This window comes from Oncorhynchus gorbuscha, linkage group LG04 (genome assembly GCF_021184085.1).
Source record: "Oncorhynchus gorbuscha isolate QuinsamMale2020 ecotype Even-year linkage group LG04, OgorEven_v1.0, whole genome shotgun sequence".
In the NCBI taxonomy this organism is placed as follows: domain Eukaryota; kingdom Metazoa; phylum Chordata; class Actinopteri; order Salmoniformes; family Salmonidae; genus Oncorhynchus; species Oncorhynchus gorbuscha.
In genome coordinates, this window is record NC_060176.1 from 63,004,404 (window position 1) to 63,031,982 (window position 27,579).

Below are 27,579 nucleotides of genomic sequence, written 5' to 3' on the forward strand. Positions count from 1 at the left end.
TCATCAAGTTACATTCAAATGATTTTAATGAGAAATACGGTATGGATGATTGTGTGACTTTATGTCCAGTGTGTGTGTGCTGTTCCCCCCACTGCTCCCCCAGGGTCTCCGTTCATACGGGCTGCTCCCCCAGGGTCTGCGTTCACCCGGGCTACTCCCCCAGGTTCTCCATTCACCCGGGCCAGCCTGAAGAGCAGCAAGAACGACAGTGCTTCCTACTTCCGGAGGAAAGAGAAGCGGCTCCGCTTCACCATCAGACGCCTGGTCAAGGCCCAGAGCTTCTACTGGACAGTCCTGTGTCTGGTGGGCCTCAACACACTGTGTGTGGCCATTGTTCATTATGACCAGCCTGAGTGGCTCACCTATGCGCTGTGTAAGTCCTGCCCAATGCCCCCCCCTGCATGGGAGGGAATACAGTACTGATTTCCCCACCAACACCAACCAAACCTGTCATTCTATTTATTTGCTGTTTGTACAATGCAATCTATAGTGTATTAGTCATATTTAATCACTTCAGACATCAGGGTGAAGACATATTTGACTCAGTGAATTTATCTGTGTTTTTTACCTCTCCCCGGCAGATTTGGCAGAGTTTGTATTCCTGGGCTTGTTTCTGACTGAGATGTCCATGAAAATGTATGGACTAGGACCTAGGAACTACTTCCATTCCTCTTTCAATTGTTTTGATTTTGGAGTGAGTGAGACTAAAATTCAATAAAACCGGCACTGCTGAAAACTGTATCGTAGAGAATTACATTACACTGCAATGCATTAAGGAGAAGCACATTTTAAGTAATTCAATGTACTCTCCTTCCAGGTGATTATAGGCAGTATTTTTGAGGTGATCTGGGCAGTTGTGAAACCTGGGGCTTCCTACGGCATCAGCGTCCTGCGAGCTCTCCGTCTGCTCAGGATTTTCAAAGTCACTAAGTGAGTGATCTGTTACGCTGTCATCCAAAACATGACATGATAACTTTACATGACACAATCTTATACATGTAGTGCTATCCTCTCTTTATTCCCCCTCTTCATCCTTCTCATGTGTCCCTGAAGGTACTGGAACTCTCTGAGGAACCTGGTGGTCTCTTTACTCAACTCCATGAAGTCCATTATCAGCCTGCTCTTCCTCCTCTTCCTCTTCATCGTGGTGTTCGCCCTACTGGGCATGCAGCTCTTTGGGGGAATGTGAGTCAACCTCCAGTGCCTCTCATAGTATTGAATTTAATTTAATTGATTTGGGTAACAGACATATACAACAAAATGTACAATATGGACCCAGAGGATATCACTTAAAAGTGTTCATTAAAACGCTTGTTTCCAAAGTGGTCATCGATGGTAAAAAGGTCCTGTCCAGAACACGCACTGTACTGTAATACCCATTAGCCAGTTGTCTTATTAGCCAGTTGTATTATTGTTAGCATTACCATTTAGCTTGTAATGTAATATAGATGCAAGTTGTTTTCACTACATTACATTGTTGCTCTAGTACAGGTATTCCCAAACTGGTATTCCCAAACTGGGGTACCCCCAGAGGTACGCGCAGTGCTGTCCGGGGTACGCCAAATAAAAATGTGATTCACATAAAATGAGTAGCCTCGTTTCATTGCCAAAAAAAACATTAAACCATCTAGTGTTCAACGAAATAACATCACAATGTCAAATACAGGTAGGCGAGTCAAATAATTAACATCCGATCACATTAATTGTTACTCTCTCGCGGGAATTTCACTAACGGTCCGTATGTAGCCAAACGTAGCTGCTGCTCATTCTGTTTGCTCAAAATTGATAAATTATTCTAAAAAGTAAGGCCCGCATCCATACTCCGATGGCATTGAGGTGTACACCACATCAGTCATTGGCTTCATCAATAAGTGTATCGATGACGTCGTCCCCACAGTGACCGTACGTACATACTCCAACCAGAAGCCATGGAATACAGGCAGCATACGCACAGTGCTAAAGGCTAGAGCTACTGCTTTCAAGGAGCGGGACTCGGATGCTTATAAGAAGCTTATAAGAAATCCCGCTATGTCCTTCGATGAACCATCAAACAGGCAGTGTCAATACAGGACTAAGATCGAATCATACAACACCGGCTCTGATGCTCGTCGGATGTGGCAGGGCTTGCAAACCATTACGGACAACAAGGGGAAGCACAGCCGAGAGCTGCCCAGTGACACGAGCCTACCAGACGAGCTAAACTACTTCTCTGCTCGCTTCGAGGCAAACACAACTGAAACATGCATGAGAGCACCAGCTGTTCCGGAAGAGTGTGTGATCACGCTCTCCGTAGCTGATGTGAGTAAGACCTTTAAACAGATCAACTTTCACAAGGCCGCAGGGCCAGACGGATTACCAGGACGTGTAATGTAAGCATGCGCTGACCAACTGGCAAGTGTCTTCACTGACATTATCAATGTCTGAGTCTGTAATACCAACATGTTTCAAGCAGACAACCATAGTCCCTGTGCCCGAGAACATTAAAGTAACCTGCCTAAACGACTACCGACCCGTAGCACTCAATTCTGTAGTCATGAAGTGCCTTGAAAGACTGGTCATGGCTCACATCAACACCATCATCACAGAAACCCTAGACCCACCCCAATTTGCATACCGCCCCAACAGATCCACAGATGATGCAGTCTCTTTTGCACTCCACGCTGCCCTTTCCCACCTGGACAAAAGGAACACCTATGTGAGAATGCTGTTCATTGACTACAGCTAAGCGTTCAACACCATAGTGTCCTCAAAGCTCATCATTAAGCTAAGGACCCTGGGACTAAACACCTCCCTCTGCAACTGGATCCTGGACTTCCTGATGGGCCGCCCCCAGATGGTAAGGGTAGGTAACAATACAGGAAGGCCTTAAAAATGGTCAAAGACTCCAGCCACCCTAGTCATTGACTGTTCCCTTTGCTACAGGCATTGCAAGCGGCACCAGAGATCCAAGTTTAGGTCCAAGAGGTTTATAAACAGCTTCTACCCTCAAGTCAAAAGACTCCTGAACATCTCGTCAAATGGCTACCCAGACTATTTGCAGTGCTCCCCCCCCACCCCCTCTTTACACCACTGCTAGTCTCTGTTGTCATCTATGCATAGTCACTTTAACTCTACCTTCATGTACATACTACCTCAAATAACCAGTGCCCCCTCACATTGACTCTGTATCGGTACCCCCCTGTATATAGTCTTGCTATTGTTCTCATTCTCGCTAATTTTTCAGAATAAAAGGCTGAAACTATGTCTAAAGACTGTTCACCCCATGTGGAAGCCATTGGGAAAGGAATCTGGTTGATATCCCTTTAAATGGAGGGAAGGTGGATTTTCCTCAGGTTTTTGCCTGCAATATCAGTTCTGTTATACTCACAGACAATATTTGGACAGTTCCTGAAACTTTAGAGCGTTTTCTATCATAATCTGATATTCTAGCTTCTGGGCCTGGGAAATAGGCAGTTTAATTTGGGTATGTTTTTCATCCAAACATCAAAATACTGCCCCTACACTCAACAGGTTAAATCAGGCTGTGTGCTGTTTAGGCTCTTTCAGTGCAGTGTTGAGAGGATATGTAGGGAAGAATGGGAGAAACTCCCCAAATACAGGTGTGCCAAGCTTGTAGCGTCATACACAAAAAGACTTAAGGCTGTAATCGCTGCCAAAGATGCTTCAATAAAGTACTGAGTAAAGTTTTTTTATTTTTTTATTTGGTAAATTAGCTAACATTTCTAAAGAAAACAACAGTTTTTGCTTTGTCATCATGGCTGTAGATTGATGAGGGGGAAAAAACAGTTAATCCATTTTAGAATAAGGCTGTAGCATAATAATATGTGGAAAAAGTCAAGGGGTCAGAATACTTTCTGAATGCACTGTAAATACAGGCTAAATGCCAGTCGTGTTTGAGAAATATAAAGAAGGATAAATCATGTTTTGTACATTTAGTGTATATTTAACATCATGCCTGTTCCAGTGAAAAGAAAAGAAACACATTTAGTGAGATGCATAGTGAGATGCATAGTGAGATGCATACAGTATTAGATGCACACTATACCCGAAGTCACTTGTTTTATTTATTGTGTTCTATTGTATTTATCTATTATATTTGGTATTTCATCATGATTCACTTGTACAGTTGCACATATTTTTTACCTTACAGTAGGGTGGATTAAACAGGGTTTTATGCTGACCTGCATTGTCTTTTCTCTAGTTGGGAAACTAATGAGATATGTACTAATGAATGTCTGTATATGCACCAAGGATTTTAGCAGGCAGAGAGAAGACACATTTAGCTTTCTACATCACTCTCATTGTTGGAAAGTGTAATGAGGTCCCTGTAGATTCTCATATAGCAATACAGAATATCAAGATTAGCATAAATGTATTTTCAACTCCCCATTAGCTAGGAATGTGTTCTGCTGTGAGATCAGCCTTGACGGAGAGGTTTACATTAGCCAACCAAGCTGTTAGGGCTCTGACAGTAGCAAGATGTACTATAAATATTGTTGCTGGAGCAATGCAATAATATATTATTACTAAGTGTGATTCTTCTAAATTTTCCAATGGTCACAAAAGTGATGAGGGATTATAAAATATAGTGTGAACCTGTGTGATAGCCAGGCATAGCTCAAAGTTAGCAACCTCTCTAATCTGTGTTTCCGACTGCAGGTTTCATTTTGAAGAGGAGACACCAACAACAAACTTCGACACCTTTCCAGCAGCCATTCTCACAGTTTTCCAGGTGATGTTTACAAAATGCTCAATGAAGTTGTGCTTTGTTTTGCCTTTTGAAAATCACTTTATATTGTAATTACTGTAATACCATTGGCTAAATCCGTGACAATATGTTTGTGTCTCCTAGATTCTGACAGGAGAGGACTGGAATGCGGTGATGTATCATGGGATAGAGTCCCAGGGGGGCGTTCGCTGGGGAATGTTCTCCTCTATCTACTTCATCGTTCTCACCCTGTTTGGAAACTGTATCCTCTCTAGATGATCGACCTGCATTGATTAAATCAAATCAAATGGTATTTGTCACATGCTTGGTAAACAACAGGTGTAGACGAACAGTGTATTTGTTACTTATGGGCCCTTCCCAACAATGCAGAGAGAAAAAAAAACATAGGGGCACGAGGAATAAGTACACAATGAGTAACTTCACCATGATAACTTCTCCATAAGCATCACGAGGCCTGTGATAGTAACATGATTTGGCACAGATTTGTACACTATAAGAATTTAAATATACACTGAGTATACCAAACATTATAGGAACACCACCCATTTTGCCCTGAAAACAGCCTCAATTCGTCAAGGCATGGGTTCTACAAGCAGTCGAAAGCATTCCACAGGGATGCTGGCCCATGTTGACTCCTGTGCTTCCCACAGTTGTGTCAAGTTGGCTGAATGTCCTTGGGTGGACCATTCTTGATACACATGGGGAACTTGAGCGTGAAAAACCCATCACTGTTGTAGTTTTTCACACAAACCTGTGCGCCTGGCACCTACTACCATACCTTGTCCAAAGACACTTGAATCTTTTGTCTTACCCATTCTCCCTCTGAATGGCACACATACGCAATCAAATGATTCTTTAACCTGTTTCCTTCCCTTCATCTACACTGATTGAAGTGGATTTAACAAGTGACATTAATAAGGGAACCATAGCTTTCAGCTGGATTCACCTGGTCAGTCTATCTCATGGGAAGATGAGGTGTTCTTAATGCTTTGTCTACTCAGTGTATACTGTATAGCAGGGCTTGACATTAACACTTGTCCTCTTGTCTTGGACAACAATATAGATTTCAATTGTCCGAAAAGAAAAGTATAAAAAATCGAACTAAAATCACAATGTCAAACAATTCCTCCGATCAGAGAGGCTAACATTGGAATAATATTCAAATCTATTTTTCATGTACATAAATAAAAAGCCTACATGTCAAAGTGTAGGTGATATGCATATTGGCTGCAGCCTCATGTCCAAACCGATACCTTACCGTGAAATGCAATTTTAAGAAAAGATTGACTAAATACTAACAAACAAAGAAATAACACAATAAAATAATAATAACGAGGCTAAATACAGGGGGTACCAAGTCAATGTGTGAGGGTACAGGTTAGTCAAGGTAATTGAGGTAATATGTACCTGTAGGTAGGGGTAAAGTGATTGTGCATAGATAATAAACAGAGTAGCAGCAGCGTAAAAAGGGGGGTCAAATCAAATAGTCCAGGTAGCCATTTTATTAATTGTTCAGCAGACTTATGGCTTGGTGGTAGAAGCTTTAAGGAGCATTTGGACCTCGACTCGGCGCTCCAGTACCGCTTGCTGTGCCATAGCAGAGAAAACAGTCTATGACAATTTGTAGGGCCTTCCACTGACACCGCCTGGTATAGAGGTCCTAGATGGCAGAAAGCTTGGCCCCACATTGGGATACAGAGCTGTTGCCATACCAAGCGGTGATGCAACCAGTCAGAATGCTCTCAATGGTGCAGCTGTAGCACTTTTTGGCACCACACTGCCAGGACTCTGACCTCCTCTCTATAGGCTGTCTCATCATTGTGGGTGATCAGGCCTACCACTGTTGTGTAATTGGCAAACTTAATGATGGTGTTGGAGTCGTGCTTGGCCTCGCAGTCATTGGTGAACAGGGATTACAGGAGGGGACTAAGCATGCACCCCTGAGGGGCCCCTGTGTTGAAGATCAGTGTGGCAGATGTGTTGTTGCCTACCCTTACCACCTGGGGACGGCCCGTCAGGAAGTCCAGAATCCAGTTGCAGAGGGAGGTGTTTAGTCCCAGGGTCCTTAGCTTAGGTATGAGCTTCGAGGGCACTATGGCGTTGAACACTTAGCTGTAGTCAATGAACAGCATTCTGACATAGGTGTTCCTTTTGTCCAGGTGGGAAAGGGCAGTGTGGAGTACATGGCCAGGTGGGAAAGGGCAGTGTGGAGTACATGTCCAGGTGGGAAAGGGCAGTGTGGAGTACAATTGATATTGCATCATCTGTGGATCTGTTGGTGCGGTATGCGAATTGGAATGGGTCTACGTTTTCCGGGATGATGCTGTTGTGAGCCATGACCTGCCTTTCAAAGGACAGGTGTTCTCGTGCATGCTTCAGTGTTGCTTGCCTCGAAGCGAGCATAGATGGCATTTAGCTCATCTGGAAGGCTCGCTTCACTGGGCAGCTTATGACTGGATTTCCCTTTGTGATCCATAGTAGTTTGCAAGCCCTGCCACATCCAACAAGCATCCGAGCCGGTGTAGTAGGAATCAATCTAAGTCCTGTATGGACGCTTTCACTGTTTGATAGTTCGTCTGAGGGCATAGCGGGATTTCTCATAAGTGTCTGCATTATTGTCCGCTCCTTGAAAGCGGCAGCTCTAGCCTTTAGGTCAGTGTGGATGTTGCCTGTAATCCATGGCTTCTGGTTGGGGTATGTACGTACGGTCACTGTGGGGATGACGTCATCGATGCACTTATTGATGAATCTGGGGACTGAAGTGGTGTACTCCTCAATGCCATTGGATATATCCCGGAACATATTCCAGTCTGTGCTCGCAAGACAGTCTTGTAGTTTAGCATCCATGTCATCTGACCACTTCCGTATTGAGTGAGTCACTGGTACTTCCTGCTTTAGTTTTTGCTTGTAAGCAGGAATCGGGGGGATATAATTATAGTCAAATTTGCCTAATGAATTGCGAGGGAGAGCTTTGTACCTGTCATTAGGAGCGCCGTCCCTGGCCGCTAGGAGCGACGCTTCTGAATAAACATTTTCTTGTTTGCTTATGGCATTATACAGTTATTTTAGTGTGGTCTTAGTGCCAGCATTGGTTTGTGGTGGTAGATAGACAGCTACGAAAAATATAGATGAAAACTCTCTTGGTAGATAGTGTGGTCTATAGCTTATCATGACATACTCTACCGCAGGGGAGCAAAACGTCAAAAGCTTGTGCGCCAGCTGTTATTGACAAATAAACACAGGCTACCACCTCTCGTCTTACTTGAAGTAGCTGTTCTGTCTTGCCGATGCACAGAAAATCCAGCCAACTGTTTATCTATGTTGTAGTTCAGCCACGACTCAGTGAAACATAAAATATTACAGTTTTTAATGTCCCGTTGGTAGGATAGTCTCGAACAGAGCTCATCCAGTTTATTCTCAAGTGATTGCATGTTGGCCCATAGGAAGGAGGGTAGAAATGGGTGACCCATTCGCCAACGAATTCTCACAAGGCACCCGGATCCGCGCCTCTGTATCTCAGTCTCCTCTTCATGTGAATGAGGGGGATTGGGGCCTGGTCCGGAACCAGCAGTAAATCCTTCGCGTCAGACTCATTAAAGAAATAATCTTTGTTCAGATCGAGGTGAGTAATTGCTGTTATGGCATCCAGAAGCTCTTTTCGGTCATAGGAGATGGAAGCAGAAACATTACGTACCATAAAAGTTACAAACAATGTGGGAAAAAAACACACAAAATAGCACAATTGGTTAGGAGCCCGTAAAACAGCCGCCATCCCCTCCGGCACCATTTACTTTCCTATGATCTTCTATGTATAAGAACCCCTTACCTTCTAACCACTCTTGTGTAGCTTGTAAACAAAACATGTTACATGTGCAGGTTCATGAGAGTCTCAGCTTTTCATAGATAGCTTTTAACAGTTTGTAACTCAAACCATTTGGACTCTACGGAAATGTTTGTATAAAGTCCTTCGGGATCCACCCTTGTCTCACCAACACTTCTCTAGCTCTGTCCCTGTTTATCACACAAACTAATGGTCTGTAGCTCAAACACAAAATGTTTAAAAGGGCTTCGTCCAAAATGTGCCGGCGGTATAGTGGAACTAATTGGGTTAAAGGCTCCCTAACAGCTTCTACCACCAAGCCATAAGACTGCTGAACAGTTAATGAACTGGCTACCCGGACCATTTGCATTGACCCCCTCCCCCCTTTTTTTATGCTGCTGCTACTTGCTGTTTATTATCTATGCACGGTCACTTTAACCCTACATACATATTACCTCAATTACCTTGACTAACCTGTACCCCCGCACATTGACTCGGTATCAGTACCACCTGTATATAGCCTCGTTATTGTAATATTTTCTTAACTCTTATTTTTTCTGAACTGGACTGTTGATTAAGGGCTTGTAACTAAGCATTTCATGGTAAGGTCTACCTGTTGATTAAGGGCTTGTAACTAAGCATTTCATGGTAAGGTCTACCTGTTGTATTCGACGCATGTGACAAATATATATGCGTTTGATTTGTGTTAAAGGGGCAGTGTTGTATTTTGAGGCAGGCTTGAATATACAAAGAAGCCAATAGACAGCATGTAGCCTACATTTTGGTCTGATTCTCTATGGTAAAAAATATAGTAATGCAATTTATTTTGTAAAGTGCTCCCTTGCATTATACAATTATGTAAAAATGGTGTTAGACCTTTTTTTTTGGGGGGGGGGGGGGCAAGTGAAAAATCAGTCCTACTTGTCTGAAGGGAAAGTTGCAAAAAATAGTTAATGTCAAGCTCTGCTGTATAGGATGATTAGGATCCCATGTAAATATTGATTGATTGACTGTTTGAACTTACCTGACCACTCACTGATCAGACACTCTGCTCAATGTCTTCTTGGCCATCGCTGTTGACAACCTTGCAAACGCACAGGAGCTCACAAAGGTAATGGTACATATTACAGTAGGGCGTCCAGCCCCGGAACGAGAGAGAGAGAGAGAGAGCAAGAGTTCAGCTGATGATCCATCATAAAAGTCAGCTGTCTAATCAAACGACTCATGGAAATTCATTTCGTTGATGCTTGTTGAATTAGTCAGGTAATATTCCTATTAGGATATAGAGTGCCTTGCTTTACTAGTTCCTTTACCATGTCGTCTGGTGCTGTTCTGGGATGACTGCTGTTTGTCCTGGTCAATAACTCAAAGCAATGAATCTCCTAACTGGTTGTAGGATTTTAAACCATTAATATTTCACCTATGGGGAAGAGGCTTAAATCTTTGTGGTCACTCCAGAAAGAGTTGATGACATTGATTTGTTGGCTTGTGGCAGGGCTTATCATCATGTCTCCATTGATGGCCCTCCTACCCACCCCTGTGTGATCTTCTTTCCTCTGTGTGTGTGTACTCCCCAGGACGAGGAGGAGCAGGAGGTGGCCATCACTAAGAAGATGGCCCTCCAGAAGGTCAAGGAGGTGAAGGAGGTCAGCCCCATTTCGGCAGCTAACATCTCCATCACAGCGTAAGTCATGATATGGCGTATGATCCAGTTTCCCGCTGCTTACCCCCCCCCCCCCCTCCAAGCACACCACACTGTCTCCCCCTCCTGAGAGATGCTCTTTTATATTCGTTTTAGTTTGTCTACATGAGATGTCGTGTTGTTTGCGGCTCAATATACTGTAAGTTATATTATCCTGTCTGTAGGCCCAGTTTTTTGTTGATTGTGTTTTGAATGATTTAACCCTTCTGTTCCCGATGTCTGATGTTTTGATAGATCATGTGTTCTCTCTTTGAGTCACTGTAGGGCTCAATGTTGTAAATGTGTGAGAAGCAGTTAGTAAAAGGATTAAGAAGGGTCAGAGATACCTTAATACTCTGGCTCCCACCCCCACATAGGCTACACAGTATGCTGTACACAGGCCAACATGGAGCGGAGAGGGCAATGCCAGCAAGGTGATTTCATAAACAATGAGCATAGATTGAGCATACAATGCTGTACATTCAGACATATGGTTCTGTGGGGTAAACCATTGTTGTACCCCACCACTAATCTCTTTTGAGTGACAGGCACTTGACGTAAAATGTCAATTGAGCTAGCTAAATAGATAGTCCACATGAGATATTGAGCATATCAGTCATTATATGTGGCACTATATCCTTGTACTGCCGTTCACCTATGTATAACATCTGCAATTAGTGTCTTCATAGTAGATGGTAGCAGGATATGTGATTCTGTCCTTGTTTTAAATGTTTTGTCTTAAATGTTTCAAGGCACTGTTTTATCTTATTTTATATTTTTTTAAACATGTGATGTAGCCATCAATTTGAGAACCTTATTAATATTTGTTTTGAGTATTTTTTCCTCCATATTTCCTCAAACTAATTCTAAATGTAATGTAACTGGACTTGAAACATGGCACCTATAAGTCTCTTGCACAGAGATTTCTGTCTCTGCATTGCGAGATATGACTATATTCACTATTGTCTTGCAGGTTGAACATCTCAAAACTGCCACTATCATTCCTTTGTTTCCTCAGTCTGCTGGTCTCAAACTGAGACTCCCATTGAGTTGACGTCTAATAGGAAAGTACAGGGACAGACAGGTGGATAGATGGAAAGAGGGTGTCCTGTCCTCCTTCTGACTCTGAACTCTCCCCCTCTTTTGTTCTCCCTTCCCCAACTTTTGTTTTTTTGCATGTGCAGTTTTGTAAAGCAAAGTCGAGGTGCACTCTCTTGCAGCTCGTCCGTCTGCAGCGTTAATTCACTGTGAGTGTTTACTCTACGTTACACTTTACCTCATCACCCTCCTCCTCCTCCCTAGCCTGGGTCCCATTCACTGTGTACAGTAGCCAATTCTTCTATTGTTATCATGCCTTTAATGTTGGGCTTGGCTGGAAACGAACACAGAGAGGAGTTGGCTAAAGCCCACACTGGACCACCAGGCTACCCCCCCCCTTCCTCCATCTCCCCCTTGACTCCCAACTGAGCATGGTGTCATACCATTATGAGTTTTCCACTGTGTTGAACTGTTGCAGATGAATGTGGAAGCCTGCCTCAGTAATGGGTGTCATGAGATGGTATGCTCATGCTGTATCTACATATGTTTGTCATGATGGACCAGTGAATCCTCGTGACTCTCCCTCTCTAAAGAATGACTTCCTGCCTATACTGGGTTTACCACTCAGAGGTAGTCTGTTGTGCTACTGGACTGGGCTGAGCTGGGTTAACAGCAAGCCCCTGCTGTGTAGAGCAGACGTTCTGTAGGGGAGATACTGAAAGCCGTTCTCACTCCCTGTCTTAATGACCCACAGCAAAGCCACTAGAAACTGTAGCTGACGCTCAGTGAGTCAGCAGTTCCATCTGAGCAGCTCTGTAATGGCCACCATGTGCCACAGGACCAGATGCCACTGTCAAGCAGCTGGAGAGGCAAAACACACACACACACACACAAACTTGCACGCAGGTACACACACACACACACACACGCACGCACGCACGCACGCACGCACGCACGCACGCACGCACGCACGCACGCACGCACGCACGCACACACACACACACACACACACACACACACACACACACACACACACACACACACACACACACACACACACACACACACACACACACACGCACGTGTTTAACATAAAGTCAAGTACTAAATCTCCTTATTGTAGTTCAATACCAACATCTGGGTTTTTCCCTTGTCTTCTTTAGTTTTAGTTCTCCTCTCAGTGAAGTAAGTTATTTGGTTTCTGTGTTATGTGTGTCGCCCCATGTTTCTCCTCTGTCAGTCTTTATCAACTCTTGTTTCTACCTGTGTTTGTTTTCAATGTCTCCTAACCTGTTGATGGCCGGGAGCTTACTCTTAGTCTGCCCCTTGTTTGTTTCAATGTGCTCCTTTATGTGTTTTAGGAGTTATGTCTGCTCCTCAGTCCATCACTACTTGAGGTCAACTATCTTATGGTGGCCATGTCAATCTACTTGAATAGCATACATACCTTCCTGGTGATGACCATCATCATCATCGTGTTTACATTATTGAAGCAGGATGGAACCAAACTCTTGTCCCGCTTCTTTATTTTGCCCTACATAAGCATGTATCATTTCCTCCTTATACAGTAGTATACCGTACACTATACTGTAAATTCACTCAAATAATCCCCTGCCTCCCCTCCATTCACCCCATGTCAGAGACCTCATAGTTTAGAGCTATACTCTGTTGTCAGGGAAGTAATGGAGGAAAGATTGCAGCCCTGGGGTTGACCACTAGGCAAGAACAAGTAGACATGATAGTATACAGTTGAAGTCGGAAGTGTACATACACTTAGGTTTGAGTCATTAACATTTGTTTTTCAACCACTCCACACATTTCTTGTTAACAAACTATAGTTTTGATGAGTCGGTTAGGACATCTACTTTGTGCATGACACAAGTAATTTTTCCAACAATTGTTTACAGACAGATTATTTCACTTATAATTCACTGTATCACAATTCCAGTGGGTCAGAAGTTTACATACACCAAGTTGACTGTGCCTTTAAACAACTTGGAAAATTCCGGAAATAGATTTCATGGCTTTAGAAGCTTCTGATAGGCTAATTGACGTCATGTGAGTCAATTGGAGGTATACTTACCTCCAAACTCAGTACCTCTTGGGAAAATCAAAGTATATCAGCCAAGACCTCAGAAAAAAATTGTAGACCTCCACAAGTTTGGTTCATCCTTGAGAGCAATTTCCAAACGCCTGAAGGTACCACGCTCATCTGTACAAACAATGGTACGCAAGTATAAACACCATGGGGACCACACAGCTGTCATACCACTCAGGAAGGAGACGCGTTCTGTCTCCTAGAGATGAACGTATTTTGCTTGTGAAAAGTGCAAATCAATCCCAGAACAACAGCAAAGGACCTTGTGAAGATGCTGGAGGAAACAGGTACAAAATATCTATATCCACAGTAAAACGAGTCCTATATCGACATAACCAGAAAAGTCGCTCAGCAAGGAAGAAGCCACTGCTCCAAAACCACCATAAAAAAAAGTCAGACTACGGTTTGCAACTGCACATGGCTACAAAGATCGTACTTTTTGGAGAAATGTCCTCTGGTCTGATGAAACAAAAATAGAAATGTTTGGCCATAACCGTGAAGTATGGGGGTGGCAGCATCATGTTGTGGGGTGCTTTGCTGCAGGAGGGACTGGTCCACTTCACAAAATAGATGCCATCATGAAGTAGGAAAATTATGTGCATATATTGAAGCAACATCTCAAGACATCAGTCAGGAAGCTAAAGCTTGGTCGCAAATCGTTCTTCCAAATGGACAATGACCCTAAGCATACATCCAAAGTTGCGTCAAAATGGCTTAAGGACAACAAAGTCAAGGTATTGGAGTGACCATCACAAAGCCCTGACCTCAATCTTATAGAAAATTTGAAGTGCAGAACTGAAAAGGCATGTGCGAGCATGGAGGCCTACAAATCCTGACTCAGTTACACCAGCTCTGTCAGGAGAAATGGGTCAAACTTCCCCCAACTTATTGTGGGAAGCTTGTGGAAGGCTACCTGAAACGTTTGACCCAAGTTAAACAATTTAAAGGCAATGCTACCAAATACTAATATGTAAACTTCTGACCCACTGGGAATGTGATGAAATAAATAAAAGCTGAAATAAATCTTTCTCTACTATTATTCTGACATTTCACATTCTTAAAATAAAGTGGTGATCCTAAATGACCTAAGACAGGGAATTTTTACAAGGATTAAATGTCAGAAATTTGGAAAAACTGAGTTTAAATGTACTTGGCTAAGGTGTATGTAAACTTCCGACTTCAACTGTATATAGTTGTCATGCTGTTGTAGGAGAGTTAATTCTGTTTTATACACAGCAAAGGAAGTAATGTATGATCTATTGGAATACGTGTGGTAGGAAGACTACTGATTTAGAATGCATGTGTTCAACCATTTCAAAATACTCTAAAGACACGCAAATGAAGCATGTCAGAGCATGGCCTTGGTCTACCATGCTTGGCCTGTCCATAAAGGCTTTCTTTTTACCTGTGGTAATGGAGTGGGAACAGGCTGTTTTGCTGTGAAGAAACCTTCATCGTACTTGCATGCTGTATATAATTCAGCATGCAGGAGTTTTATGTCTTCTGATATGTGATGTATTCCATAATTCTGTTTTTATCCTTCTCTTCGAATACATCAAATACATGTAACTCATGCAGTAAAGGAGAGCTTTTCAGTGTACCCTATTAAAGGTGAACTACCTTGTCCCTCTGCTCTGTCTGGAGCAGCAGAAGCAGTATGGAGCAGCAGAAGTCTCTGAAGATGATGTCAGTGTGGGAGCAGCGCACCACTCAGCTGAGGAGACACAACCTGCGGGCCAGCAGTGAGGCCCTGTACAGCGAGCTGGATCCTGAGGAGAGGCTACGCATGTCCTCCGCCCTGCACATCCGCCCTGACATGAAGACCCACCTGGACCGGCCCCTGGTCGTGGAGCCCCACGATGGCCCCGGCCCCATGGGCTACCTCAAGCCCTGGACCCCTGAGGAGACAGATAACCCTGGGGACCCAGCCGGCCCCCAGCCACGTAGGCGCCACCGGGACAGGGAGAGACCCATCGACAAGGCCAATGAGATTGGAGATTCAGGCAAAGAGGGTAGGCACCATGTCCATCACAGTCGCAGCAAGGACCCCAACGGGACTCGGTGCAAGGAGGGGAAGAGTGAGCGGTCACACAGCCGAGAGGGTGGCAGGAGGCACCACCAGCAGACCTCAGTGGACGAGGGAGGTGGAGGGGGAACTGGGACGGGAGAGAGAGAGCACCGCCACCACCACTCCCACAGACAGGCCAGAGAGGGTAATGGCACTGTCAACAGCGGACGCAAGGATGAGCGCAGGTCACGCCACAAAGATGGCCGCTCGGGAGAGATATGCTCCAGGGGAGAGAACAGGGCCAATGGGGAGAGGAGGAGACAGAAGACCCACAGTTACAGGGGCAAGTCCACACTGGAGGGAGAGGAGCACAGTGAGAGGGAGAGGGGGAAGGGCCACAGGTAAGACTGTCTCAGTCCCTTGCTCTCTCTCTTACGTCTCCAGATGACTTCTGCATGACTATATTCGTTAACTACTGCAAATCTATATGGCATATCATTTTGCAATGATTAAAGCATATCCCATAACGTTATTTTAGAGGAACAGATGTCTACTTAGTACCAGAGATCAATGAGTTTTGCTCTATGGTAATTTCCTCTGTTTCCCAGGGACAGATATGTGGAATCTGAGGGCGACTCCATGGTCACTAGCACCCAGCAGGACCCTGGAGATCAGAGGTGGAGCACAGAGATACCTGAAGACTCAGACAAACAGAGGAATGTCAGACGGACAGGACGGACGGCCATCCACATCCCCCCTGTCACCATCATCTCCCCGCCTGGGGAGACCTCCCTTATCCCCAGTCAGTACTAACCTTAACCCTAACACTCATCCCCAGTCAGTACCGACCTTAACCCTAACACTCATCCCCAGTCAGTACCGACCTTAACCCTAACACTCATCCCCAGTCAGTACCAACAATAACCCTAACACTCATCCCCAGTCAGTACCAACAATAACCCTAACACTCATCCCCAGTCAGTACCAACCTTAACCCTAACACTCATCCCCAGTCAGTACCAACAATAACCCTAACACTCATCCCCAGTCAGTACCAACAATAACCCTAACACTCATCCCCAGTCAGTACCGACCTTAACCCTAACACTCATCCCCAGTCAGTACCGACCTTAACCCTAACACTCATCCCCAGTCAGTACCGACCTTAACCCTAACACTCATCCCCAGTCAGTACCAACAATAACCCTAACACTCATCCCCAGTCAGTACCAACAATAACCCTAACACTCATCCCCAGTCAGTACCAACAATAACCCTAACACTCATCCCCAGTCAGTACCAACCTTAACCCTAACACTCATCCCCAGTCAGTACCAACCTTAACCCTAACACTCATCCCCAGTCAGTACCAACAATAACCCTAACACTCATCCCCAGTCAGTACCAACCTTAACCCTAACACTCATCCCCAGTCAGTACCAATCTTAACCCTAACACTCATCCCCAGTCAGTACCAACCTTAACCCTAACACTCATCCCCAGTCAGTACCAATCTTAACCCTAACACTCATCCCCAGTCAGTACCAACCTTAACCCTAACACTCATCCCCAGTCAGTACCAACAATAACCCTAACACTCATCCCCAGTCAGTACCAACAATAACCCTAACACTCATCCCCAGTCAGTACCAACAATAACCCTAACACTCATCCCCAGTCAGTACCAACCTTAACCCTAACACTCATCCCCAGTCAGTACCAACCTTAACCCTAACACTCATCCCCAGTCAGTACCAACAATAACCCTAACACTCATCCCCAGTCAGTACCAACCTTAACCCTAACACTCATCTCCAGTCAGTACCAACCTTAACCCTAACACTCATCCCCAGTCAGTACCAACCTTAACCCTAACACTCATCCCCAGTCAGTACCAACCTTAACCCTAACACTCATCCCCAGTCAGTACCAACCTTAACCCTAACACTCATCCCCAGTCAGTACCAACAATAACCCTAACACTCATGCCCAGTCAGTACCAACAATAACCTTAACACTCATCCCCAGTCAGTACCAACAATAACCCTAACACTCATCCCCAGTCAGTACCAACCTTAACCCTAACACTTATCCCCAGTCAGTACCAACCTTAACCCTAACACTCATCCCCAGTCAGTACCAACAATAACCCTAACACTCATCCCCAGTCAGTACCAACCTTAACCCTAACACTCATCCCCAGTCAGTACCAATCTTAACCCTAACACTCATCCCCAGTCAGTACCAACCTTAACCCTAACACTCATCCCCAGTCAGTACCAACCTTAACCCTAACACTCATCCCCAGTCAGTACCAACCTTAACCCTAACACTCATCCCCAGTCAGTTTCGTAAATATATTTTCACTCTAGTACTGTTAGTTCAGTGTCCTGTGTTGCTGAGGTATATCTAAAGCTTTTTATATGTGTCCCAGTGAACAGTATAGACTGTGAGACCGTACCTATGAACAAGGAGAAGAAGACCCTGGAGGCGTTGAGTCGGACCGGACCCAGACCCATCCTCTCCTATAGCTCCATGTTTGTGTTTGGCCAGACCAACATGTGAGTGGGTCACGTGGCGTGGGCAGCTCTATACTATATGCTACACAACTCATACCATTCAAACCACACGCACTCTGCCGTCCATGAGAACATTGTCACATGGTCCCACTTTTAACTCCTGTTAATATTATAGTGCATATCTTAAAGGCAATTGACTAGCACTTTCCTTTAAATCCACACACTCACTCAAATGTCCATCTTTGTAGATTTCCTGTAAACCTTTGCATAAACCTACGATCAATTAACAGCAAACTGTGATAGCCTGTCTATATGCAGCCAGCCATTGTGTTAGCCTTTTGTTATAGTGTTGACTATCATTCACTATCATTCATATGTCATCATATCATCACTGTATATTATCAAATCAATTCTCTGTGTGTAATTTAATTATGCAATTTAAACTAATCATGTAACTTTAATTAACTAGGAAGTCGGGGCACCACGGGAATATGTTGTTTATAGAGTTTCAATTTCCAGAATATAACTCTTCTGTTATTTTCATGTCTTATCAATTACATTCACGTATTAATGGATTATTACCTCATCAGTCATATTCTGAATGTCTCAAACCCTTGGCTATCTGCTCGAAACCTAGCCTAGATAATGAATCAGCAATATACAAATTGGCTTAATTAGTTATTTACTAACTAACTTAATCAATCACAGAATTACATAAACACATACACAAATAGGTCATACGTTGGTTACTGACTTGATAGAAAAGTCCCTAGTGGGCTAAGCCGATATGACGGTTTGGTAGACAATGAAAGGGGGTGGGGACACTCAAGAGCGGGAAACTCAGAGAGGATAACTACACTCATAGCAATTGCTAATACTTTGAACATGAACAACCGCTCATTCGAAAATAAATTGCCATTTACAATTTTTGGCTGTCCCTCTTTGCGATCGCCGGTCCGTCTGCTGGATAGTCAGTCTACAGGAAGCCTCTGTTTTGTCCACCAGAGATCAGAGTCCATCGGAGTTTTAGGTTGTTATAATGGATACTTCAGAGTCCCATTCAGAAATGTTCTTAGATTGAATGCGTTTACCAGACTAAAGTATTTAAACAGCTGCAGCCTGAATAATTGTTCTTTAGTTTGTAGATTTCTTAGCCATTTCAATGTGGGGACCTCGTCCCTGCATTTTTGACTCTTGTAGAGGTGCCAACCATTTCCACAGATAGCTACCGCTTCATGTTTTCTGGTCTTGTCCTTTGATAGAGTTGTAGTTCACCCGGCATGTTTTGGTCTCTAGAGTGATAGCCATTCCAACGTGGGGACCTCGTCTCGGGCGTTATCTTGACTCTAGTTTGTATTGCCAACCATTTCAACATGTAGCGACAGTGCCATATTTCTGGTCTAATGTAAATTTTGTCACGAGTGGTTTTATACTCTGTGGAAGAAGGGGTCTTTCTATGACGCCAATGTAAATGTATGTACTCACGGGGGCGTAGCCACTGACTAGTTAAACTTTATATGAAAACCCATCCTCTCATTTAGAAGGCTAACATCACATTTAATCTTTTCACAAATAGTTTCATATGTAATCATATACGTTACACAACATTTAGATGTAAACCCCATAATTGAGAAGTGGACACAATCAAAGATACAATAATGTGTGTTTCCTGTCCTTCGAGAGGTCACCAAATGAAAAAACTCAACATGATTGTCCCTTAAGTGTCCACGGACCATTTCAACTGCTTGGAATACAGAAATACTGTTCAATTATTCAAACTTTTGATGTTCTAGTGTGTCTCTGTGTTCCAGAGTTTACATTCTAATCTCAAACACTACAGAGCATAGTATTTTCCTACCGCCATAATGTGGCCCCCTCCACCCTCCCTCTGCGAGAGAGAGAGGGCGCTGTAGAGCGGACCCACTGCAATCTGATCCTTCAGGTCTTCACAGGAGAGTTATGACACTGTCTATATGCGGCCAGCCACTGTGATAGCCTGTCTATATGCAGCCAGCCATTACTAGGAACAGTGTTTACATTAGATGATGTCTCGCAGGTTAGCTATGTATATATTTCTCTCTCTCTTTCTCTCCGTCTTTTCCAGGGTGCGGCGTCTGTGTCATTACATTGTGAGCCTGCGGTACTTTGAGATGTGTATCCTGGTAGTGATATCTATGAGTAGCATTGCATTGGCTGCTGAGGACCCTGTCCAGGCCAACGCACCACGCAACAATGTGAGTCTACACAAACACACACACACACACCACACACAGGCAGACATGCCAGACACACACACGTCCCATCAATCTGGCAGCCATAGTCCGTACATCTACATGTACACCAGAGGGATGGACAACTTTGATGGGGGTGGGGGCCACAAAAAATCTGAGGTGCAGTCAGAGCGGGCCCTTTTGCTGACAAGTGCTAATTGAGTGACTGTCAGTGACTGACATACCGAGATAAAAACTGCTGATACACAACATTTTGGGGAAATTGATCTGCGGGCTGCCAGTAGCCGATCCCTGATTTATATCTACACTGTCATGACATCTCTGATGACTCAGTCAGAAAAATAATGACAGGTGTGACAACAAAGTTCTTCCAAATCGATCTGTAAGCAAGGAGAGGACCAGACAGCTGTTCAAATGAGCTGGAGGAATAATTCACTTTGCATGGCCTCTTAGCTGTGTTTTTTAGTTACTAATGCACTCACTCTCCTGTTCAGGTGCTCAAGTATCTGGACTACGTCTTTACGGGAGTTTTCACATTTGAGATGGTGATTAAGGTAAGAGCTTGGGTAGCATGTGATGTTTACTACATGCTAAATGACTGAACAAAAATTACATGTTTTCAGATCCTTTTGGCAGCTGTCTTAGTCTTCCACTATATTAGCCTAGGATTGATTTCTTTGTTTTTCCCTCAGTTACTTCTATAGTTGTATTGGACTCATGCCACATCCCATGTTTAATTAAATGCATTACTAAGTGAGAGCCCTTTAATAATAATAATGTATTACTTTTTTATAGCACTTTTCATAGAATCTCAAAGTGCTTCAAGAACAACAAAAAAACAAAGAAGCAATATATCATGACAAGTCAACCAAGTATTTAGCATCCAAAGATGGAGAGGGTCAGTTCATTGCTTGAGTGAAGGGAGCTGGACAGGGAAGGTAGATGATGGTGATGGAGTCTGCTGATGATCTTGTAGAGGGCAACCAGCCGGAGTCTTATAGCCACTGGACTTCTCCTCTTCCACTCTGTGTAGCATCTACTTGGGTGATGTCTCAGCAGCTTTGGGTGCCAGAAAGCTCACCACACAAAGTTCAGAGTAGTAGCCAGTTGTCCTCACTATGAGCCCTCGGCCTTAGCACGGCTGTATTCCTCTGTCTCCCATTCCTCTCATGCTTCAGGCGACTCCTCAAATGATGTTCTCAAAAGATCTGGAATTGGCAGCCAGTTGAAACAGATGTCCAGATGCATTTTTTTTAGCTAGTGTTGTGACTTTACTTTCATTAATCTAATGGCCGTTATTTATTTAATCCACTAACTATGTTGAATTGTAACTCAATTAAATGAATGATGTAACAATGAACTCATTAGGATTTAAGGCACCACAGAAGAAGTTGTTTAACAAGTTACCATCTCCCGAATTAAACTCGAGAAGATAGATAAGTTATTTATTGATAAGTAATTTATTAATCATTACCTCATATCAGTCTAATTCTGAGCAGTTGTAACCTTATTGGATCTGCACAAATTGGTTGAATTATTTATTTACTAGCTAACTAAATAATAGCACAGAATACACATACACACTTACATGAGACAAAGGTCCCTAGGCGACTGACAAGATATGCCGGCGTATTACACAGAGATGGAGAAGGGGGTGGGGAAAGTAGAGAGCGAGAGAAAAAGGGACATTTATTGTGGATACATTCTAGGACTGTCTTCACATTAATCATATACCTTGCACACAAACTGCCGCCTGTTTGGAAAAAATTAATAATGAATCTATGTACGAGTTGAATGCCGTTCGTTCATCGCTTACCTCGGTCGGAACCAAGCCCTCTCGGAAAGTTGTTTCGGTGAGCCTTTCCTGTGGGCCACTTGTACATGCTCTGATTGTCCACTAGAGAACACAATGTCCTTCTTCTTAGTTGTCTGGTCTCCAATGGGCTGTTTCCAAAGAACAGCTACTTAGCCGTACAAATTGATTGTTTGAGAGGGGAGTTTTCTTCTCCTCTTCCTCAGGTAGATAGTCAAAATTCCAAACCACTTTACATGCACAGTTGCAGACTGGCGATGTCCTTGTCTTGTAAGTTAATTTTTGTATTGAGAGTTTAAGTTTCTTACGATTTCAACGTGTGTACAAAAGTCTCACGTCTTTCTGGCCTGACATGTTAATTCTTAGCCAGTCCTCAGCACTCTGGTCGAAAAGGGCTTTTCTGACCTCACTTGGGGCATGGCTACTTAATGTGCAAAGGATATCAAAAACCATTATCTCATTAGAAAACCAAAAGCACATTCTTATCTTAACAAAAATAGTTGAATCATTCTTCATATTCTATTCACATCAGGTTGGATGAAAACGTGACAGCTAAAGGGGGTTTCCTTCCTTAGATACAGTATTTGGTTCACACAATATGACACTAGTTTTTTACATCTGACCATTTCCCACATTCGGATGTTAGAAATATTGTCCCCAGTGTATTTTTTGGACATTAGAGTTTTGGGCTGGTGGACAAAGACATTCCTTTGGTTGATACTAATTAGCCAAGAGAGTCCTCTGCTGCATACAATTTATGACCGGGCATGAGGTGTCACAAAACCCCCCCACATCAATCTCTCCTCCCCTCTGCGGGTGAGAGGGGTCTGATAGAAGTTGATTAATTGAAAACCTGATCTTTGGACCCTCACAGGAGAGTCATGACACTAGCTAGCCAAGCCAAAACGTGTTAACCAGTCAGTCTACTTGCAAATCCATGGCTCAAAAACTCCAGATATAAGCAATAACAATGTGATGTTATCAACAAATTATAATAAAAAGAAAATATATATATATATATTTGAAACACCAAAAAATTAATGAAATATGTGCAAATTTAAAGGAGATCTGTGCTTAGGCTGCTACTAGGGCACCATGTCAACTGGTTGATGAAAAGGGCAGTGCAGTTAAAAACATGATTTTCTCATTTGTTGGTTCTAGACTATCCTATGAGCCAGTCAGAGCTGTGTATGTAAATATCTTCAAATGTGTTTCCTGAAGCCCACGTGATCAGACTGAGCATTTCAACGGACATAGAGGTTCAGGGAAATATATGATAAAATATCTATTTTGGAGTTATTTTCATTCAAATAAACACACACACAGTGATGTATTAGACATACAGTTATGATTTAAAAAGAAAATGACAAAGACTGCATGGGAGCTTTAATTTAATACATTTGGTGTAGGACTATGGGAGGTTCTGCCACACTCAGTGTACTGTAGCATCTAACCCTGCTCTCTGATTGGTCCAGATGGTTGACCTGGGCCTTCTGCTCCATCCTGGTTCTTACTTCAGAGATCTCTGGAACATTCTGGACTTCATTGTGGTCAGTGGAGCACTGGTGGCATTTGCATTTTCGTAAGTTTAATATTTTCTTACTAACATTCATAATCCCCCCCCATTTAAAAAAAGAAGAAGAATTGCACACGTCAAATTTGAACAAAGAACTGATTCATTGCACTTTCCCAGACACTGGTTGTAAAATATGTAGACATGCTGTGCATGCATTTTTACATACACTAGTTAGTCTGTAATTTCCCATCAGAGAAATTCCTTATCATGAAATTCCTTGCATCAGTACAATACGGTAGAATATCTACTCCTGAATAATGATGTCTGTTACCTCTTACTGCTGCAATATTGTATTCATTATTGGCTCAGTTTTTGGTCCAACTGTTTTTGTTATGAGAATAGGGCCATTCAGTTGAAACACTTTGTGTACTCCTGTATGCTTGCCAATGTTGCTGCTGCCTGGGGTATTGACTGAACTTACCATTAGTTCCATAAAAACACAATTGGAGAATAGGAATACCTAATGTCCTAGTCGTTTATATGCTGATAGAGCAACCGTTTGGTGTGTTTTGCAGTAGTAGGGGTTGTAATTGCGTTAAATTCACCTCCACAAAATGCCATATTTCATGGTGTGTGTGTGTGTGTGTGTGTGTGTGTGTGTGTGTGTGTGTGTGTGTGTGTGTGTGTGTGTGTGTGTGTGTGTGTGTGTGTGTGTGTGTGTGTGTGTGTGTGTGTGTGTGTGTGTGTGTGTGTGTGTGTGTGTGTGTGTGTGTGTGTACATGTGTTTTGTGTGCTAATGACTCAAAGTTACTCTTCTGTTTCCTTGTGGCTTGGATCTCTTGAAGGAGCTTCATGGGGTAATGTTTTCACGCTCTCTCTCCCTCTCACACTCGCTCTCTCTCATCTTGCCTGTCCCTGTGTGTGAGAGGTAGCAGGGTCTATGCTCAATCATTGGGACACAATCATCTCTCTTTCTCTAATGTTCATCTTTTCATAATCCACTTGTCTTCTCTCACATTCATCTGCTTGAACATAGATCATCTGTGGTGTCCATGTTCCTCTCTGCTACAAGGGACATGTCACCTCAGTGTTCACTCTCCTTGTCTCCTATCATGACTACATATTCACTTGGACTGCACTAGACAAATACATCTGTTGCTGTGATGAGAATGATCCTTCTACTCTATAGCAGCTCATGCTTTCATTACAAAACACACATAGTTAAGCAGTGACTACTAATACAAGGTAGTAAGAAAGAAAGCCATTTTCTCTGCATGGAACTTTACAGTGTCTTCAAAACTGGTGTCATCAAGGTATCTAAATTGGTGACTGCTTACTGTGACCAGACAGTTCCAGCCTCCATTCCCACTCGTGTGTTTGTTTACAACACCCTCCCCTAGCCACTCTGACAGACAGCCGGCCGTGTTGATGGATGGACATTATTCTCCCTGCATGTCTCGGACCTCATTCTCCATGTGATCCACTGCCTCATTGTGAGTGAACCGTACCGCCACGGCCATGTGTCACCCACTACTGTACACTGTCAGGGGACTCACGGTGCTAACTGCCTGGCTCAGTGATCTGCAGCTGTCGTTGTGTTGGATGCACCTCTTGACATCCATTCTGCTGCTAACTGCCTGGCTCAGTGATCTGCAGCTGTCGTTGTGTTGGATGCACCTCTTGACATCCATTCTGCTGCTAACTGCCTGGCTCAGTGATCTGCAGCTGTCATTGTGTTGGATGCACCTCTTGACATCCATTCTGCTGCTAACTGCCTGGCTCAGTGATCTGCAGCTGTCGTTGTGTTGGATGCACCTCTTGACATCCATTCTGCTGCTAACTGCCTGGCTCAGTGATCTGCAGCTGTCGTTGTGTTGGATGCACCTCTTGACATCCATTCTGCTGCTAACTGCCTGGCTCAGTGATCTGCAGCTGTCGTTGTGTTGGATGCACCTCTTGACATCCATTCTGCTGCTAACTGCCTGGCTCAGTGATCTGCAGCTGTCGTTGTGTTGGATGCACCTCTTGACATCCATTCTGCTGCTAACTGCCTGGCTCAGTGATCTGCAGCTGTCATTGTGTTGGATGCACCTCTTGACATCCATTCTGCTGCTAACTGCCTGGCTCAGTGATCTGCAGCTGTCGTTGTGTTGGATGCACCTCTTGACATCCATTCTGCTGCTAACTGCCTGGCTCAGTGATCTGCAGCTGTCGTTGTGTTGGATGCACCTCTTGACATCCATTCTGCTGCTAACTGCCTGGCTCAGTGATCTGCAGCTGTCATTGTGTTGGATGCACCTCTTGACATCCATTCTGCTGCTAACTGCCTGGCTCAGTGATCTGCAGCTGTCGTTGTGTTGGATGCACCTCTTGACATCCATTCTGCTGCTAACTGCCTGGCTCAGTGATCTGCAGCTGTCATTGTGTTGGATGCACCTCTTGACATCCATTCTGCTGCTAACTGCCTGGCTCAGTGATCTGCAGCTGTCGTTGTGTTGGATGCACCTCTTTCTGCTGCTACATCCATTCTGCTGCTAACTGCCTGGCTCAGTGATCTGCAGCTGTCGTTGTGTTGGATGCACCTCTTGACATCCATTCTGCTGCTAACTGCCTGGCTCAGTGATCTGCAGCTGTCATTGTGTTGGATGCACCTCTTGACATCCATTCTGCTGCTAACTGCCTGGCTCAGTGATCTGCAGCTGTCGTTGTGTTGGATGCACCTCTTGACATCCATTCTGCTGCTAACTGCCTGGCTCAGTGATCTGCAGCTGTCGTTGTGTTGGATGCACCTCTTGACATCCATTCTGCTGCTAACTGCCTGGCTCAGTGATCTGCAGCTGTCGTTGTGTTGGATGCACCTCTTGACATCCATTCTGCTGCTAACTGCCTGGCTCAGTGATCTGCAGCTGTCGTTGTGTTGGATGCACCTCTTGACATCCATTCTGCTGCTAACTGCCTGGCTCAGTGATCTGCAGCTGTCGTTGTGTTGGATGCACCTCTTGACATCCATTCTGCTGCTAACTGCCTGGCTCAGTGATCTGCAGCTGTCGTTGTGTTGGATGCACCTCTTGACATCCATTCTGCTGCTAACTGCCTGGCTCAGTGATCTGCAGCTGTCGTTGTGTTGGATGCACCTCTTGACATCCATTCTGCTGCTAACTGCCTGGCTCAGTGATCTGCAGCTGTCGTTGTGTTGGATGCACCTCTTGACATCCATTCTGCTGCTAACTGCCTGGCTCAGTGATCTGCAGCTGTCATTGTGTTGGATGCACCTCTTGACATCCATTCTGCTGCTAACTGCCTGGCTCAGTGATCTGCAGCTGTCGTTGTGTTGGATGCACCTCTTGACATCCATTCTGCTGCTAACTGCCTGGCTCAGTGATCTGCAGCTGTCATTGTGTTGGATGCACCTCTTGACATCCATTCTGCTGCTACAAGCTGTGGAGCTAGCTGCCTCGAACGCCACTCAGGAGATGTTGCAGGATGTGTTTTAGGGGAAGTTGCTTCCTTAAATCTCTCAACAACATGGCATTGTTCTGTCTTCCTTCAGACATTCCTCATCTGTCAGGTGCCCCCTGTCCATTAGATACTGTATGCCTGAACGTACAGAAGAAACAAACTGTTATTTGTGCAACCCAAACAAGTGGCAGGAGTGTCTTCTTGGCAAATACAACTTGATTGGTGTCTGTTTTATGAACATTGCCTTGAACAATGAAAGCCATTATTCAACCCAATTATCCTTGATGAAGTGTCATTATGGCCTAAAATGCTCTGTGGCATAGGGCCTTATCTAGTTGGATCAGATCCTCTCACTTCCACAACAGCATTCAACTGTCTGTTACTGACAAATGAGTACTACAGCAAACAAGAAACATCTGTTTGATATATTATAGGCCCATCTCCATTCATACTATTGTATTGTTTCGATTGTACCTGTTTATGCAAACATATTCATATTTTCTTTGTGTTGGAAGTCGCCATAATTGTGCTCTGTACTTTGTGTTTTTTCGCTGTTTTCCCCATCAGACCGCCACAAGGTGTGCCCAGGTGGGGACCCCCTCTCCCCTCTACCCCTCTTTCTTCTTCTTAGACCAGGATCACGTCTCTAACCTGTATGAGTAAAGGG

General features: G+C 44.0%; 1 protein-coding gene across 1 annotated transcript in view; it reads left to right on the top strand.

Annotated features, from left to right (window-relative positions):
- The window catches only part of LOC124034454 (voltage-dependent N-type calcium channel subunit alpha-1B-like), a 105,318-nt gene that overhangs the window by 41,308 nt on the left and 36,431 nt on the right, over positions 1-27,579 (top strand). Inside the window, exons 7-20 of the mRNA XM_046347683.1 lie at positions 104-373; positions 582-694; positions 818-930; positions 1,054-1,185; positions 4,660-4,732; positions 4,853-4,970; positions 9,593-9,660; positions 10,127-10,233; positions 15,014-15,775; positions 15,983-16,176; positions 17,809-17,935; positions 19,998-20,127; positions 20,619-20,678; positions 23,413-23,519. Coding sequence (XP_046203639.1) covers positions 104-373; positions 582-694; positions 818-930; positions 1,054-1,185; positions 4,660-4,732; positions 4,853-4,970; positions 9,593-9,660; positions 10,127-10,233; positions 15,014-15,775; positions 15,983-16,176; positions 17,809-17,935; positions 19,998-20,127; positions 20,619-20,678; positions 23,413-23,519 — 2,374 coding nt within the window. The remainder of the gene's footprint in view (positions 1-103; positions 374-581; positions 695-817; positions 931-1,053; positions 1,186-4,659; positions 4,733-4,852; positions 4,971-9,592; positions 9,661-10,126; positions 10,234-15,013; positions 15,776-15,982; positions 16,177-17,808; positions 17,936-19,997; positions 20,128-20,618; positions 20,679-23,412; positions 23,520-27,579) is intronic.